The sequence below is a fragment of the Cebus imitator genome, unplaced genomic scaffold (assembly GCF_001604975.1).
Source record: "Cebus imitator isolate Cc_AM_T3 unplaced genomic scaffold, Cebus_imitator-1.0 Scaffold71, whole genome shotgun sequence".
NCBI lineage: Eukaryota > Metazoa > Chordata > Mammalia > Primates > Cebidae > Cebus > Cebus imitator.
The window spans coordinates 5,226,441-5,242,297 of NW_016107386.1; the positions used below are offsets into that span (position 1 = coordinate 5,226,441).

Genomic DNA, 15,857 nt, shown 5'->3' on the forward strand with positions numbered 1-15,857 from the left:
CTTCCTCCCTCTTCTCTGGTCCTGACAAGCCTGAGAATCTGTTGCTGGCCTCCAAGCTCAAGGGTGCCGCAGTGAAGCTGGCAGACTTTGGCCTGGCCATAGAGGTGGAGGGGGAGCAGCAGGCATGGTTTGGTAAGTTGGGTGGGCTGGCAGGAGTGTTGGGGGTCACCACTCCTTTGTGTTGATACATCAGCTTCTGGGAACCCCCTGCCCAAGTGGGTGTGGCTGGAGATGCTGTTGGGCCAGCCGGCACTGGTAGAGCAGAGGCCCTGCCCCACCCAGTCTTTGAGCCAGTGGGCAGCACCCATCTGTGTCCCTGGGGGCCAGGCATGGGACCCTACGGGCTTCCACAGGGCTCCCTGGGGCCCCCTCTCTCCTTTCCTGTCACTCCCCTATACCATCTCTCCTCCCTATGGTTGAAGGCCTTAGGGAAGTTTCCACAGAGCTGCCCTAATAGTCTAGGTGCTTGAGATTATCATCCTGATTTTATAGATGAGGAAAAAACTGGCAGGAAACTTGCAGAAAGTCAAGAAAGTTTAAAAGGGGTACACTAGGACTTAAACTCAGATGATCCAGCCTACTTTGTGATTTTGGTATAACTGGGTCTCTTTCAGCTGCCTGGGAGTACTTTTTAGTGGGCAATATTGAGCCATGGTTAAGAACCAGAGCTCTGGGGTCAAATCCTGACTCTGCTACTTATAAGGTATGTGACTTTGGCTAAGTCACTTCACCTCTCCGTGCCTTCGTTCCTCATCTGTAAAATGGGAATAAGAATTTTATGTTCCTGCCTGGCCCTCGGTGGCTCACACCTGTAATTCTAGCACTTTGGGAGGCGAGATGGGCAGATCACCTGAGGTCGAGAGTTCGACACCAGCCTAACCAACATGGAGAAACCCCATCTTTACTAAAAATACAAAATTAGCCGGTTATGGTAGCGCATGCCTGTAATCCCAGCTACTCGGGAGGCTGAGGCAGGAGAATCGCTTGAACCCTGGAGGCGGAGGTTGCAGTGAGCCGAGATTGCACCACTGCACTCCGGGCGAAAAGAATGAGACCCTGTCTCAAACAACAACCACAACAAAACACACACACACACACACACACACACACACACACACACACACACACACACACAAGAATTGGATGTTCCTCAAGAGTGGTGTGAGGATTAAATGTGACCAAGCATATAAAGTGCTCAGCCCACCGCTTAGCATATACACGCAGTAACTCGGAACTCTTCTTAAGATTACTTGTTAGAATACCTTGTGTCTTCATTATTTCAATTAACCCTCTCAACAACACTGGGAGGCCTTAAGATAGGAATCCCTAATCCCTCATTTGACAGATGAGGAAACAAGGACTAGAAGATAAAGAGACCTACCCAAGGGGCAAAGTCAGAGTTAGGACAGGCCTCCAGATGTCCCATGACCAACTCCAACAAGGGGGTGCAGAGTGGGCCAGGGCCCACCTCTCAGCCTGGGGCTGACACAGCAAGTACATTTCATCTTGAGGCCACCAGCAATGGATCACTAGTGGCTCCTGGAAGAGTGGTGCTGAGAAGTTGATGATCCTGAGTGGGGACCCAGTGGGAAGGAGCTCTGTGACTGATGACTGCTATCTACCACTGGCTCTGGAGGGGGAAGTGGTGACAGGTGTGCTAGGTGTCAATCTGATCTAGAGGCTTTGCTGGCTCATCAGGCTTATGTCTTGGGCCCACTGGGTTGCACAATATAAGCCCAAGTGCACCTGAGGGGCAGGGGCTGTTTTCATCCACTCCAGAGCAACCCTCATTCCCTCTTCCAGCAGGATCTTGCTGCAAGTTACTTACAAGACAACTCTGTGTATGTTTCTGCCTGTCTGTGTGTCTGGGAGCAGGGTTTGCAGGGACTCCTGGATACCTTTCCCCAGAAGTGCTGCGGAAGGACCCATACGGGAAGCCCGTGGACCTGTGGGCTTGTGGTGAGTTCATCCTAAGGCCCTTTTGTGCCCCTGGCTGCCCCCTGGCATCTGGGACCACCTCTCTCCTTTCCCATCGCACCCCTCCGCCTATGTCTTCACCCCACAGGGGGTTGAAGGTTCTCTGATCCTCTCTCCAGGGGTCATCCTGTACATCCTGCTGGTTGGGTACCCCCCATTCTGGGATGAGGACCAGCACCGCCTATACCAGCAGATCAAAGCCGGCGCCTATGATGTGAGTGTCGCTCCTCTCTTCAGACCCCATCATCCTCTGGTGTCCTTTCAATGAAAGCCGACGCCAAGCCACTGTCTAGTCCTGGTGCAGGGGTGAACCCCAGGGGAGCACGAAGACTGACCAGGGCCAGGTGGTTACCATGCTGTGCCTAATGATTGGAGTATCCTGTGGGGCCCCGGAAGGCAAGAAGCGGCACCAAAAGGAGTGAGGAGTAGGGGAGAGGCAGCCTCCCAAGCCAGGTTTTCTCTTTCTCTCTCATCTATACAAATAATCATAATAGCTAACACTTCTATAGCACTCTTCTGAATGTTTTATACATATTATTACATTGAATCCCCACGCCAATCTATGACATAGGTACTATTATTATTCCTGTTTTACATACAGAGAAGCTGAGATACAGAGAGGTCAAGTAACTGCCCAAATCACATAGCTAAGAAATGGTGGAGCTGGGATTTGAACCCGGGCAGTCTGGCTCTACCATTAATGCTTCTAACTACCAAGCTATATTGCTTTTATGCAGATAGCTATTAAGCTATGTGCTATATGTTTCATATTGTATTTAATTCTCAAAACATCTCTAGGGATAGCTCCAGGGGTCATGTGACTTGCCCAGGTGACACAGCCCAGGGGGCAGAACCAGGACTTCAACCCAGGCCTTTTGATTCTGAAGTCTGGCTAAAGCCCCTGGCCGGCTGCTCTCCAAATAAGGCAGTCTTAGAATGATGGATGGAGGGAGGCCTCCTTTCCCTCCGCCGTGTTCTGATTTGTATGGGGCCAGGGCGCCCTGCCCCTCCCCTGCAGTGAGGAGCCCCAACTCCTCCTGGTGTGGATGCCCGAGTGGATGGGCAGTAGGACCCCTGCCTGCTCCCCTGCCAGTCAGGGGCTGGGGGATCGCAGGGGTGGCCTGGGGCAGGCTGGGCAAACCTGGCCCCTCTGCCCCTTCCAGTTCCCGTCACCGGAATGGGACACCGTCACCCCAGAAGCCAAGGACCTGATCAATAAGATGCTGACCATTAACCCATCGAAACGCATCACAGCTGCCGAAGCCCTAAAGCACCCCTGGATCTCGGTGAGCCTCCCTCAGCAGGACCTCTCCCAGGAGCCCCTCCAGACCTCATAGTCCAGGCCCCCACAGAGTTCTGGCCCTGGCCCTGGCCCATGGGGGCTGAGAAGACTTGATCTAAGAGACTGCCCCTCCTGTGGTTCTCAGGGGTAGTGTGGAAACGAGGATTGTTAGTTGGCTTACAACTGAGGGTACTACTGGCATTGAATGTCCGGCGCCAGGATGCTAAGCACCCTGAAACATCCCCTAAGACACCCTGCTGAGGGGTACCCTTGGGTGTGCCTGTCTTCCAGCCTGCCTTCCGCTCACAGCCCTCTCCCCCACTTCCTCCAGCACCGCTCCACTGTGGCGTCCTGTATGCACAGACAGGAGACCGTGGACTGCCTGAAGAAGTTCAACGCCAGAAGGAAACTGAAGGTAACAGGTCCTCACCCTCCACAGTCCCAGACATGGGACTAGCTCTGCCTGGGTCTCCACCGAAGCCAGGAGACTCGCTCGCTAGTTCTTCCCTTCACTGATTCAATAAGCATTTATTGAACACCTACTACATGCTGAATGGTGGGCTGAGCTTGGGGAGTGAGCGGTGTGTGACTGAGCCCTTGCTCTAGAGGAGAGGACAGACAAGAACCTGGGACGTTACAGGGCAGTAGTGAGTGAGTGTCGTGCCTGGGTAAGCCTCAAGGTGGTGGGAGAACACAGCCAGTCACTGGCATTCTGGGTCTGGAGCCAGCGGCGTTTAAGCTGAGACCTTGAAGGATAAGCAGTTATTAGCCAAAGTTAGAGTCAGAATTGGAAAGTGTGGCCGGGTGCGGTGGCTCACACCTGTAATCCCAGCACTCTGGGAGGCTGAGGTAGGCAGATCACCTGAGGTCAGGAGTTTAAGACCAACGTGATGAAACTCTTTCTCGACTAGAAATACAAAAATTAGCTGGGCGTGGTGGCGCATACCTATAATCCCAGCTACTCAGGAGGCTGAGGCAGAAGAATCGCTTGAACCTGGGAGGTGGAGGTTGCAGTGAGCCGAGATCATGCCATTGCACTCCAGCCTGGGCAATAAGAGTAAGACTCTGTCTAAAAAAAAAAAAAAAAAAACACACAACAACAAGGGAATGTGTTCCAGACAGAGAACAGCCTGTGCAGAAGTCTGGAAGTGCACGTGACCCCTTAGGGGTGCCACAAGTGGTTCAGAGTGCCTGGGGAGAGCTTTTGGGGGTGAGATGTGACTGGACAGGAGACCCTGGTGTGGGAAGGGGCCCCAGCTGCCAAGTACTGCGGAGGAATGGCTGAGGCACTCAGACAGTGATCATGGCCCCGAGGAGGCTCAGTGGGACCCAGGTGGGCCCAGAGCTTCACATGCTCGCAGGTTCTGTGTGCTCTCAGGGCGGCGAGGGGCCCCTGGCCAGTGGAACAGAAGAGCCGTCAGCACACTGAGTATGTGAGGAAGAGGTGGAGGCCCCAGCGCGTGTGGAACCTCCTTACCTGCTGCCTCCAGGCTTCAAGTGGAGGCTCAGGATGGGGACACACACCAACGAGTGGTGGCTGGCATGATGCCAGGAGAACGGAGTCCCACCCCCGTCCTGCGGTGGAAGCCATGTCACAGAGGAAGTCTCAAAATACCAGAATCAGGAACTCTTAACATCATACACAGCAGGATTCAGACAGTGTCAAGTCAGGTCTGAATCAGATGGCTCTGGAACCAGAGGGGCCCTCAGCCCCCAGCCTGCTTATTGATGGAAGAGGCTTTCTCTACCTTAAGAATCCTCCCAGGATTCTCTGAGCCCAGGGTTCATGGAGGGACGAACTAGTCCTGGAGCAGGATGCTTTCACCACGGGGCAGAGGGCTAAGAGGTGGAGGGGTCGGGGGAGGCAAGGTCTGCTGTTGCTGCCCAAGCAAGCAAAATCCCTGGTCTTCAGAAGGCTCTGCTGGTAGGTGTCCCTCAACTTCATCAGCTTGGGCCAGGCTGAGGGACCTATTCTTATCTGCTCCTAGTTTGACCTTGTCCTAGGAGCTGTGCTGGCTAAAGCCTAGCTCACCCCAACTTCTCAGGGGGCAAGGGATGGGCTCTGGGCCAGGGTTGGGGTTGGGACAGATGGAGGGCAGGGCAGAAGCTTTGGCTTCCTCTCGGAATGCAGAACCTGCCTCTCCTTCCCGTGATCCTCCCGCCTCTCTGTCCCTCCTGTGTCCCCTCCCTCTGGCTTCCTCTCCCACTGCCCTCCTCTTATCTCTTGCAGGGAGCCATTCTCACCACAATGCTGGCCACCAGGAACTTCTCCGGTAGGTGACAGGACCTCAGGGTCCCCAGTAAGCCCTGCACCAGTTCCCTGGGGGCACTGTCCTGTCAGATATCTGGGTGCCACTGGGCCTGGGGAGAATGGGAGTTACAGAGGACTCTGTGGCTGGGGGCTTAGCTTACCTGCCGCGGCCTGTACCCAGAAGCGAAGAGAGGTCAAAAGTCAGCAAGCCCAGGGCCCATCAGGACTGGTTAGAGGGTTAGTCTGGCTCCCCACTCCTCCAGCAATGCTGGGTGGCCAGGAGGGGATGGCTTCCAACTGCAGGGCTGAGGTCTCTGCGGGGTGGAGCCAGGCTTAGGGGGTAACAATATTGCCCACCATGACTGGAGCTCTGCGCTAAGCAGTCCCGTGCGTGCGCTCAGGTGGCCTTCATGACAAGGCAGCAGACGGGGTTCCGGGGTGCTGCCATCCCTATTTCTGGGATGAGGAAGCAGAAGCGCAGGAAGGTGAGCTCTGGCTTGCCCCAAGCTACATGGCTAGAGAGGCAGAGCCTGCATTCAGCACAGGTTTGACCAACCCCAGAGCAAGTGCCCTTACGTGGGCTAGGTCACCAGGGAGTCCAGGGCAGGAGCCTCCCAGACCCTTGGCCAAAGTGGGCTGGTTAAGGCAGGGAGTGCCCAATTACCTGAGGCATGTGGCCTCGCAGAGAGGAGGGAAGGGATTATTGTCAGGATTTAGCAAGAAGCTCCTCTTGGCACATCAGAGAGGGCTGGGCCCGTGCCCGCAGAGGCTTCCTTCTGGGGAGTGCAGGCCGCTGGCGGGCTGCAGAGCAGATGATAGAGCAAAGCTCACCCGAAGGGCCCTCTGACTGGGGCCGGGGCCAGCCGAGAGAGCTGCTGCAGACTTGTAGCCAGCACCACAGCAAGACGGCAGCTCTGAGGAAAGGGCAGCCGTCTGCATTGAGTGGGTCCACTTGCCCATGTAACCGGGGCAGGAGTGAGACCCAGAGGTGGGCAGATACTGGAACTTCTGACTGGGCTTTTCCCACCTCGTTGAACTGCCTTCCCACCCTCTCCCTGGACAAGGATCCTGCCATTCCGTGAACTGAAAGATGAGCTCCCAGACAGTCAGAGTCTTTTTTTAACAACCGAAGCACCCTAGAGAGCTCGTCCTGAGCTCGCAAAATGGCGGGCTGTGAGCTGGACTCAATCTCTTGATATGCTTTGTGGAGGGAGGGGTGTTTAAAAAATTTTTTTCTTGAATGAGTTTCTAACACTTAAAAATTAGGAGATTTCATAGAAAACCCCAGATTTCTGTGGTCTTTTGAAAATCAGACACTGTAGCCTCACTGGACCCCCAATCCTGTGACAGTGGGCTGGAGCTGAGAGAGGCCTCCGCCTTGAGGCTGGAGGAGAAAGCACCCCCCCCCGCCCCACTGCCCATCCTAGTCCAACCCCCCAAAGCCTGTGTCAAATGGACGGCCATTCCCATCAGCTTCAGGATCCAGAGGTGGCCCCTGCCTTGGTTTCCAAGTAGGGAACTTTGAGTGGGAGCCTTGAAGGGGTTATAGGTAGAAATATGGGGGTGACTGGGAAGGTAACCTGCCATAAGCCCCATCTCTCAGAGCCCCTGGGACATCAGTGACTCGTATGGCCCTCCTCTCAGCTCCCTCTCTCAAGGCCTCCAGGAGAAGCCTTATCATGGCTACCATTTCCTGAGCATCTGCGGCATAGGGGTCAAGTGCTGTGCTAAGTACTTCACAGATGCCCTGTTTCGTTGAAGGTATTTGCTTAAGTCAGAAGCAGTCAGATGCCAGTGGGCAGGGCTGGACATTTAGGCCATTTCCTGGCTGATGCCCACTTCCAGGGCTCTGGCCAGGAAGTAAGGAGGGAGGTAAGGGGAAATGGCAGCAGGGGAGGCTCCCAGGGAGCTGCTGCTCTGCTTATCCCTGTCACCTGGGCTGTAGCCGGCGGCAGCATGGGGAGGCCTGTGTGGCCTGAGGAGAGAAGCAGGGGATGGGTGCTTTGGCAGGGTGGGCCCCAGTGGGGGCATCTGCTTCTTGTCACTGGCAAGACGCAGCCTGCAGCTGTCCATAGTGAGTAGGCAGGGCTGACACATGACCTCTGCAGCAGCATGGGGCTAAAATTAGAGAGGGCCAGGGCGGGGAGGGCGTGTCTAGCCTGGGGCCAGGCAGCGGGGCCTCTGGGTTGGCCGCCAGCACGGTGGTGACCAAGATTCAGAGGGAATCCCCAGGCTGAAACAGCAGCCTGCAGTCCTGGGACATGTTGGACACCTCCCTCAAACCATGAAGCCAGAGGGTTACGCTTGAGATTGCTGAGAAGGCGGGGAACCCAGGCCCACCCAGCGAGCGACTGGCAGTCCCTGGGCCTCCAAGGAGGGAGCTGGAGGAGGAGGAGGCCTCCCCCAGGATCGCTGGGCCAGCTCTGCTCCCCTTCCGGCTGCGCGTGGATGCTGCTCTTCCTTGCCCTGTGGGCCCTGGTGCCCTGCCTGGTGTTGTTAACCCTCTACTTTTTCTCCTCCACAGGAGGGAAGAGTGGGGGAAACAAGAAGAGCGATGGTGTGAAGGTAAGCCCCTCCGGGACCTGGCAGGGCCTGATTCTGGCAGCGTTTCTGCCAATGGAGACCGGCTTTCAGGCCTGGAGCAAGACCTGGGCCTTGCTGATGGTGCCCTGGGCAGACGTGGGTCACATTCGTGGCCAGCCTGTCTCCAGACCCACAACGTGGGCTTCAGTGGCCACCGTCTCACCGTGACTGTTGGAGGCAGATGGGAGGGGGGGACTGGAGGAGGGTGGAAGTGACAGATGTCCTGGGGCTGGGGCAGGTGCAAGGCAAGGGGCAGGTCAGAAGATTTCTGTGGTTCTCCAGGGCTGGAGAGCTGGTGTGCAAGAGATGGTGCAAGGAGAGGGCAAAAATGGTCATGGGGGTGACCTCTGTCCTGCCTATGCGTGGGCTGGATGGAGCCTCTGCCCCGCTGCACACCCTAGTCCCACCCAGAAAGCCCATGGAGGATGGACAGCCATTTCTCCAGGCTTTGGGTTCCAAGGTGCCCCCTCCCTCCAAGGCCGAGTGGTGCTGGTTCAGTGCCAGAATCCCCTGCCCGCTCCACGGGCCTGCCCTGGCCATCCCCAGAGCCCGAGTTACTCCCCTCCACTCCCTGCGGTCCTCCTTCCCGTCTCTTCTCTCTTCTTCCTCTGCTCTCCAGGGCCTGGTCCCTGCTCTCTGCAGTTCCCTCCTCCTTTGCCACTCAATCTTATCCTTTCTTGAGACCCTGCCTTTTTCTGGCCTCAGAGCCCTGCCTGGCCTGGGCCCCAGGGGTGGGGTGTGCCCAGGACATTGGAAGGTGTGGGATGCTGTGTGGATACAGCCAGGTGTGCTGGTGGCTTGAGGGCTTTGTCTAAAGAGGGATTTGTGGTCTCCGGCTGCTGGTTTTGGTCTGTCAAGGTTGCATGGGAAGAAGCATGGGCTGGATGTCCATGGCCAGGACTGGGTCTCTGCTCTGCCCTTGGCCTTCTCTCAGCTTGAATTTTCCATAGCTACAATGAGTGGGGTGTGGATTTGATGATCATTTCCAAGATGACAGCTTTAATAAAAAAAAAAAAAAGGCAACAAAATTCTGTCTAATCACTCACGCTTCTTATCTTGGGTGCTAGAGGAATACATAATGATTCGGTTATTAGTCCAGGTCAGTGGTTTTCAAACTGAACTCTTTAGAGCCCAAAGGTACTGACTGGGGCAGCCGATGGGGTGCAGTGGGATTAGGGAGGGGAGATGCCTGGTTTACACGGGTCTGAGCTTCTCATACCCACTTCAACCAGAATATGACGGTGGTGAAGAGAGACCTTGGGCTTGCCTGCAGCTAGACCTTGGTTGGGCATTTATATTCCCTAAGCCTGTGCTTCTTCATTCATGCAATGAGGCTAAAAGAGGTCTCCAACTCCTACGGCCATTAGTGAGGATTAACTAATACAAAGCTCATTGAGAGCTTAGCATGGTGCTGGCGAGCAATCCACATGCACGCGATGCTAGGCTCCATTATCTTTCCTCTGTTTCATATATTAGGCTTCTGGGTTAGATTTCTCTCAAAGACAAAGTTTTCTCAAGAATATTTGAAAACCACAGATCTAAAGCCAACTCAATTTAGAAAGTTAACAGGCACTCATCCCAAATCCTGTAATGGAATCTGGCATTGAATTTTGGCTTGGCCACTGTTTTGGGTTACCCTGAGCCAACCCCCCGCCCCTCCATGTGTAGGGGTAACGGAGGGCTGTACAATGTGGGGGGGCTGCCAGCTTTGGAGTAGCTGGGGCCCTCTCTGACCCCTATGTGGAGACGCTGAGCTAGGCGTGCTGGACCTCCTGGGGAAAGCAGACTCCCTGGCCCTGGTTTGGGGGATCTGGGGACAGAGGCCACAGGCGCTGGTGGGCTGTGGCGCAGGTTACTGGAGGAGAAGGAGGTAGAGAGAGAAGCTGCCGTGATCTGCTTGGCTCTTGGATGTGGCCCTGGTAGAGTCTGGGCAAGGGATCAGGAGAGGCCTCCATCAGGCTGGTTCTTGGGAAGAAATGCTAATTAGCTCTTTTAGGGCAAGGCCAGGAGGCGGAAGCTCCAGATGGCAAGGACAGCTCACAGTATGGTGGGGCTCTGCGGGCCACCGCAGGCTTTCCAATGGGTGCAGCTGAACACAGCATCGCTGCTTCCTGCGGCGCAGGACAGACATCTCAGGGCGGCCTGGGTGTGGAACAAGAGGAGCTCAAAGGCCACTCCTGGCCCCCCCATCTCTTTGTAGCTCAGCTTCCTTCACTCCCGTGGATGGAGGAGGGAAGAAGTCCTATTGGAAGATGGGAATAACCTGGGGGCCTGGCCTAGGATTTGGGAAGCCTGGCTCGCCATGTTTTGCTCCCGGAAGGAGGGTGGGGAGAATGGTGGAGCTGGGGGTCCAGGCGCGTTTTCAGTATGAGTGAAACTGGACCGCAGTCAAGAAGCCATGGGTTCCAGTCTGAGCCCCACCATTCTCTCCCCGGGGGACCCAGGCCGGAGGCTCTGCTGCCTGGGCCAGGGGAGCACCACAGCTCTTTGCAGAGCGTTGGTGAGAGGGTCACACCAGAGGGGCCTGGTGGAGCCACAGCGCAGGCTCCTTTAACCGACTCACCTTCAGCCCAGTGGGGAGGCACACGTTCCCCCTACCGCTGGAGAGCACCCCATTTCATCCGGGCTTAACTGAAGAGGCAGCGATTGGCTCCACACTGCAGGAATGGCAGAGCTATGATGCTGTATTGTACTTTACGGGCCTTTAAGGGCTTTTCAAGGCTAATTTTGACCATACTCAGTTTCTGTCATCCTTGCTAGCCTTAAAACCATGCTTCCACATGTAGTTCTAAGAGAGGTGATTTCTGCTTTTAGTGAAAGGAGATTTCTACCTTTGGTGAAAGTCCCTGTAAATGAAACTCTAAAGTGCTGGTCAATGCAAGATTATTAGCATCATCGTTTGTGATTCAGGGAAGTTAAGCCTTCCTGTCACCAAGAAGCAACGTCCCGCTCCCGGCCACCCCTAGGCCTGGACTTCTAGGAGGAGGGCCTACTGCTCACCCCACTCAGCCCACTCACTGCCCCTGTTGGTGTCCCATTGTGCGTCGTGACCTCTCTCCCCATGTCCCATCCTGTCACTGTGCGTCCGAATCTGATGCAGTCTCTGCTCTGTGTTCCCTCCTCGTGTCCCGCCTGGAACCTCCTGGCCCCCGTGCGGCTCCTCAGGTTTCTGCTGACAGCTGAGCTGTATGGGGCCGGGCCCCTTCCCCATTCTGTGCCTGGCCTGGCTCCAGCCGGGGAGGGAGGACAACCAGGGGAGAGGGGAGGGGAATGGAGGAAAGGGGGGAAGAGGGAAGGGAGAGAGGAGGAGGAGATGAGAGGGAAGAGGAGGGGAGAGGAGAAGAGAGGAAGAAGAGAGGGGGAGGGGAAGAGAGGAGAGGAAGGAGGAAAAGACGGAAGAGAGAAAGGAGGAGGAATTGAGGAGCAGGAAGAGAAGGGAGAGGAGAAGAGAAGAAGAAAGAGGAAGGAGGAGGGGGAGGGGAAGGAAGGAGAGGACAGAGAGAGGACAGGAAAGAGGAGAAGAAGGAAGAGAGGAAGGAGGTGGAGGAGAGGGAAGAGGAGGGAACGAAGAGAGGAAGAAAAGAGGGAGGAGGAGAGGAAGGAAGGAGGAGAGGGGAGGGCAAGGGATGGGAGGAAAAGAAAGAGGAGGGGAGAAGAGGAGGAGAGAGGAAGAAAACAGGAAGGAGGAGAGTGGGAAGGAGAGAGGGGAGGAGAGGAAGAAAAGAGGAAGGAGAGGAGGGAGGAGAGGGGAAGGGAGGGGAGGAGAGGAGGGGTTGACTGCTGGTTGCTGACGGCTGAAGCCACACCATCCAGCCCAGCTGGGGAAGATGCAGGGTCTGTGAGCGTTTATGCCTCTGTGAGCACATGGGCATTGGAAGTGCCCAGTGAGCCATCCTGTCACCTCTGTGGAGGCCCTGGATGGAAGGCACAGGGCCTTGAGTTCCTGGCAGGCAGAGGCTCACTGGATCTTGGAGTCAGAAACCCAGAATTAGACCTGAGACCCTCAAGGCATATCCAGTGCCTCTCATGGTGAAGGCCTACCCTGTGGGCTCCTCGAGTCCCTTCTTTGCGGCAGGGAGAGGGGCCTCCTGGCCTCTGTGGTGTAAGGGCATCTAGGATAGGATGAGCCTTTGGAGAGGGTGCCTGGAGACCTGGACAGAGGAAAGAGCTCTGCAGGTAGGGCCTGGTTCTAGCCTCAGCTCTGCTAGTGGCTTGCCGCAAGGCCTTGGGCAGGTGACTGTACCTCTCTGGTCCTCAGTTTCTCATCTGTGCAATGCAAGAGTCAGTGTTCACTTGCTACCTTCTGTGAATGGGAGTCTTTAGGACTCCTGGCTCAGAGAGCTGAGGGAAGGAGAAGGTAATTTACATTTGTCCCCCTCTCCTTCCCTTGGTTCCACAGCCAATACAGAGGTTGCTACAAATCCCCAAAATGCTAGTATAGGCTAAATGGCAGGGCCAGAAGACTCAAGTTCTAGACTCAGCTCCACCTCTCACTGAGCCTCAGTTTCTCCATCAGCATAAAGGAGTGGAACAGGCCAGCCACCGGAGGCTGTGAATGCAAGCTGGATTTCAAAGGCCACTTAGAGGACTGGCTGCCACGCTTGCCCCTGCTTTGGCATCATCTGCAGATATTGTTTAAAATGGAGATGCTCAGGCCACGCCCCAGACCTAGTTATCAGACTCCTCAGGGGGACCTGGTTCTGTTTACTGAAACAAGTTTCCCAAGTGACTGTGACAGTCAATTGGGAATGAGGTCCTCCTGGCCGAGATGCATGGGGAGCCTAGGAGAAGACACTGGGCCTCACCTCCAGGCCTGAGCACCTTTTGTCCTTCGAGAGCACTGGATTCTGGAGGCCTCCAGTGACTGGCATCCAGAACCAGGGTTGGCTTTTGCCATCAGAGTTAGGCAGGGTGGGTGGCCCTGGTCCCAGAGAGGCTTGGCCATGAGCTTGGCTGTTAGATGGCTAGACCCAGGCAGCGTGCATGAGGACCCAGAGCTTCAGGCTGAGGACTGGCTCCGCCAGTCAACTGTTGCTGGTGGTCTTGACTCCTTGACTCCTTGTCCCGATGCCAAGCCAACAAAGGACTACAGAGGATGACCCCGAGGCCCATCCTCCTCCCAAACCTCCCCTGTCGTTCCTCTGCTCCCTGCCGTTTTCACGCTGTGTCTTTTCCTGTCCCATCTCTTCTCCTTGTTTTTCCAGAAAAGAAAGTCCAGTTCCAGCGTTCAGTTAATGGTGAGTGTCTGCCGTCTTCTATCGCCGGTAAATGCTGGGCCTCAAACCCTTGCTCCTGCCTCCCTCCTGCAGGCTGCACTGGGAACCTGGGGCGGGGAGAGGGTGCTCAGGGCGTGCTTGGTACGTGTGCCTTGTGTGACAATATGTGTGTTGTGTGTGTGTGTGTGTTGTTTGCGTGTTTCTGTTGACACCTCCAACTCCACGGCCCAGACCAGCAGTCTGAAGCAGACCTGAGCCCTCCCTCGGTGTGAAGGTGGATCTGAACCTAATCCTACGTCCAGCCCTTGGCTTCTCGCTTCTCCCTGCCCCTCTGCTCTAGAACTCATCTCAGGCTTGGTTTGTGCCAGTCGCGGCGAGGGTGGGGCTTGGTTTGGCCAAAGTAGGAGGTGCCACGGAGGCCCCTCTTGAGCTGGTGTAAGGCTACCAGGCCCGCCGGTGGCAGGGGGCCACCAGCCCTGCCTCTGTCTAGGGTCCAGTGGTGGCATGCTGGCCCACCTCCCTCTTCTGGTTCCATCGCTGTCTCACTCAGTCGTGTGGTTTTTCTACCCTCTCAAGAGCCCACTGTCTCTCACACTGGGCCTCCCTCTCTCTCTCTTCCTCCCCGCCAGGATGTGTTCCTCCCCACTCTGCAGCCGCCACGATGTCTCTCTGCCCCTCCACACCCCTTCTTCACCCTCTCGAGCAGAAAGGACCCAGGAACCCCCTCCTCAGCCCTTCCAGAAAGGCCAGGGTTCTCCTTGCAGCCATCCCTCTCCCTCACCCCGGCCCCTGGCCACCTGCTCAGCTGGGCCCTCCCCGTCTCGAGGCTGAGAGTCCGACAGGGTTTTCAGAACAGCATCTGGAAGGCAGAGCCTGAGAGGCTCACAGAAACCAGCCGCGTCACCAGGCAGCCAGGGCCTGGCCATGCCTCGTCCCGCTCCCAGGCAGGCCTCACCGTCTCCTATATTCTCTTTGGCAGGAATCCTCAGAGAGCACCAACACCACCATCGAGGATGAAGACACCAAAGGTAGGGAGGGGCCTTCAGGTCCTGGAACCAGCTGGGCAGACCCCCTTCCTGACAGCTCCCACGTGCCAACCTCATTTCTTGCTCGTCTGCAGAGAGCATCGCTGTGGTTCTTATAAATGGCACACTGGCAGGCACCATTCCCATGGGGGGCACTAGACCCACTGCTGGTGTGTAGAAAAGTTTTCTTATTTATTGATTTTTATTTTATTTTATTGAGATGGAGTCTCTTTCTGCCACCCAGGCTGGAGTGCTGTGGCATGATCTCAGCTCACTGCAACCTCCACCTCCTGGGTTCACGTGATCCTCCCGCCTCAGCCTCCCAAGTGGCTGGGATGACAGACACCAGCCACCACGCCCAGCTACTTTTTGTATTTTTGGTAGAGACGGGGTTTCGCCATGTTGGCCAGGCTGGTCTCAAACTCCTGACCTCAGGAGATCCACCCGCCTCGGCCTCCCAAAGTGCTGGGACTACAGGTGTGAGTTGCCACGCCCGGCTGGTTTTCTTATTTTAGAGGTTATATATTTAATGTGTATTAGAGAAATATTTAACATATTCAAGTCATAAATGTATGGTAATGGTATACATGTTCCTTTTGAAATAAGTGTTTTTGAGTTTTTTATAAAAGTGAATTGATTGTAAAAACGTGAAGTAATAGTAAAGGAAGGGAGAGCCAAAATCGAGAAAGCTCCGGTGGCTGGAGTATGGGAAACACTGTGTAAGACCCACCAAAGATGCTGGTGCCACGGGAGCTCGTGGCCAGCAGTCCTCAAAAGCTCTCAGGTGGGGGAGGAAGCAAAGCGCCAGGTAACTGATAGGATTATGAGTGGGATCAAAACAAAATAAGCGCCGCCATTTATGAAGCATTTGTCATGCACTAGCCCCGGTCCCAGCACCTTATCCGGACTGACTTCCTGGAGCGTCACAATAGCCCATGAAGTAGGTGCTGCTCTGATCCTCATTCTACAGCTGAGGAAACAGAGAACAGAGGGGCCGAGTACTTTGGCCTGTACTCTGTGGTCCTGTACTCTGTGGTCCTCATAAGGATGGTGCTAGGATTTGAATTCAGGCGGTCGGATTCTAGAGCCTGGCTGGTAACCACCACTCTGAAGGCCCTGGTAGTAGAAAGTGGGCTTGGAGCTTGGAGGAAGGGGCAGGGACTGCTGACTTCTGCCTTGGGGACACCAAATCCTCCATTGTTAGCAGCCAGCATCCTCCTTCCCCAGGACAGGGAGCTCAATGGTTCACACACTCAGGTGTGTAGCAAAGATGCTTGGTGGTGGTGGTGGGGGCAGTGGTCTCCGAAATATAAAAAAAGGCCATCGACCTGGAGGGAACTCGGCAGTACCAGCTTAGATATTTTGTCTTAGACTATAGAGATGGGAAAAAGAGCACTGTGTTATGTAGGAAACATTTTTGTATAATTGTGATTCAGGCTTTAAGGCAGTTTTGACACACCACATGCCACAGCTGCCTCGCGTCGCTGCCAGGATGCCTGGAAGATGAGCCCCACCCCGTGTGT

The 15,857-nt window shown here is 55.4% G+C and overlaps 1 protein-coding gene across 4 annotated transcripts in view; it reads left to right on the forward strand.

The window, feature by feature from the left end:
- Nucleotides 1–15,857, forward strand: part of CAMK2A (calcium/calmodulin dependent protein kinase II alpha) — a 36,436-nt gene that overhangs the window by 3,376 nt on the left and 17,203 nt on the right. For 2 of the 4 annotated variants that reach the window (XM_017531304.1, XM_017531306.2), the window contains exons 4-12: nucleotides 30–132; nucleotides 1,876–1,959; nucleotides 2,097–2,191; nucleotides 3,141–3,263; nucleotides 3,591–3,674; nucleotides 5,490–5,532; nucleotides 8,035–8,075; nucleotides 13,298–13,330; nucleotides 14,289–14,337. In XM_017531304.1, the coding sequence (XP_017386793.1) occupies nucleotides 30–132; nucleotides 1,876–1,959; nucleotides 2,097–2,191; nucleotides 3,141–3,263; nucleotides 3,591–3,674; nucleotides 5,490–5,532; nucleotides 8,035–8,075; nucleotides 13,298–13,330; nucleotides 14,289–14,337 (655 nt within the window). The remainder of the gene's footprint in view (nucleotides 1–29; nucleotides 133–1,875; nucleotides 1,960–2,096; nucleotides 2,192–3,140; nucleotides 3,264–3,590; nucleotides 3,675–5,489; nucleotides 5,533–8,034; nucleotides 8,076–13,297; nucleotides 13,331–14,288; nucleotides 14,338–15,857) is intronic. The other 2 variants (XM_017531305.1, XM_017531307.1) reach the window with 1 other exon arrangement.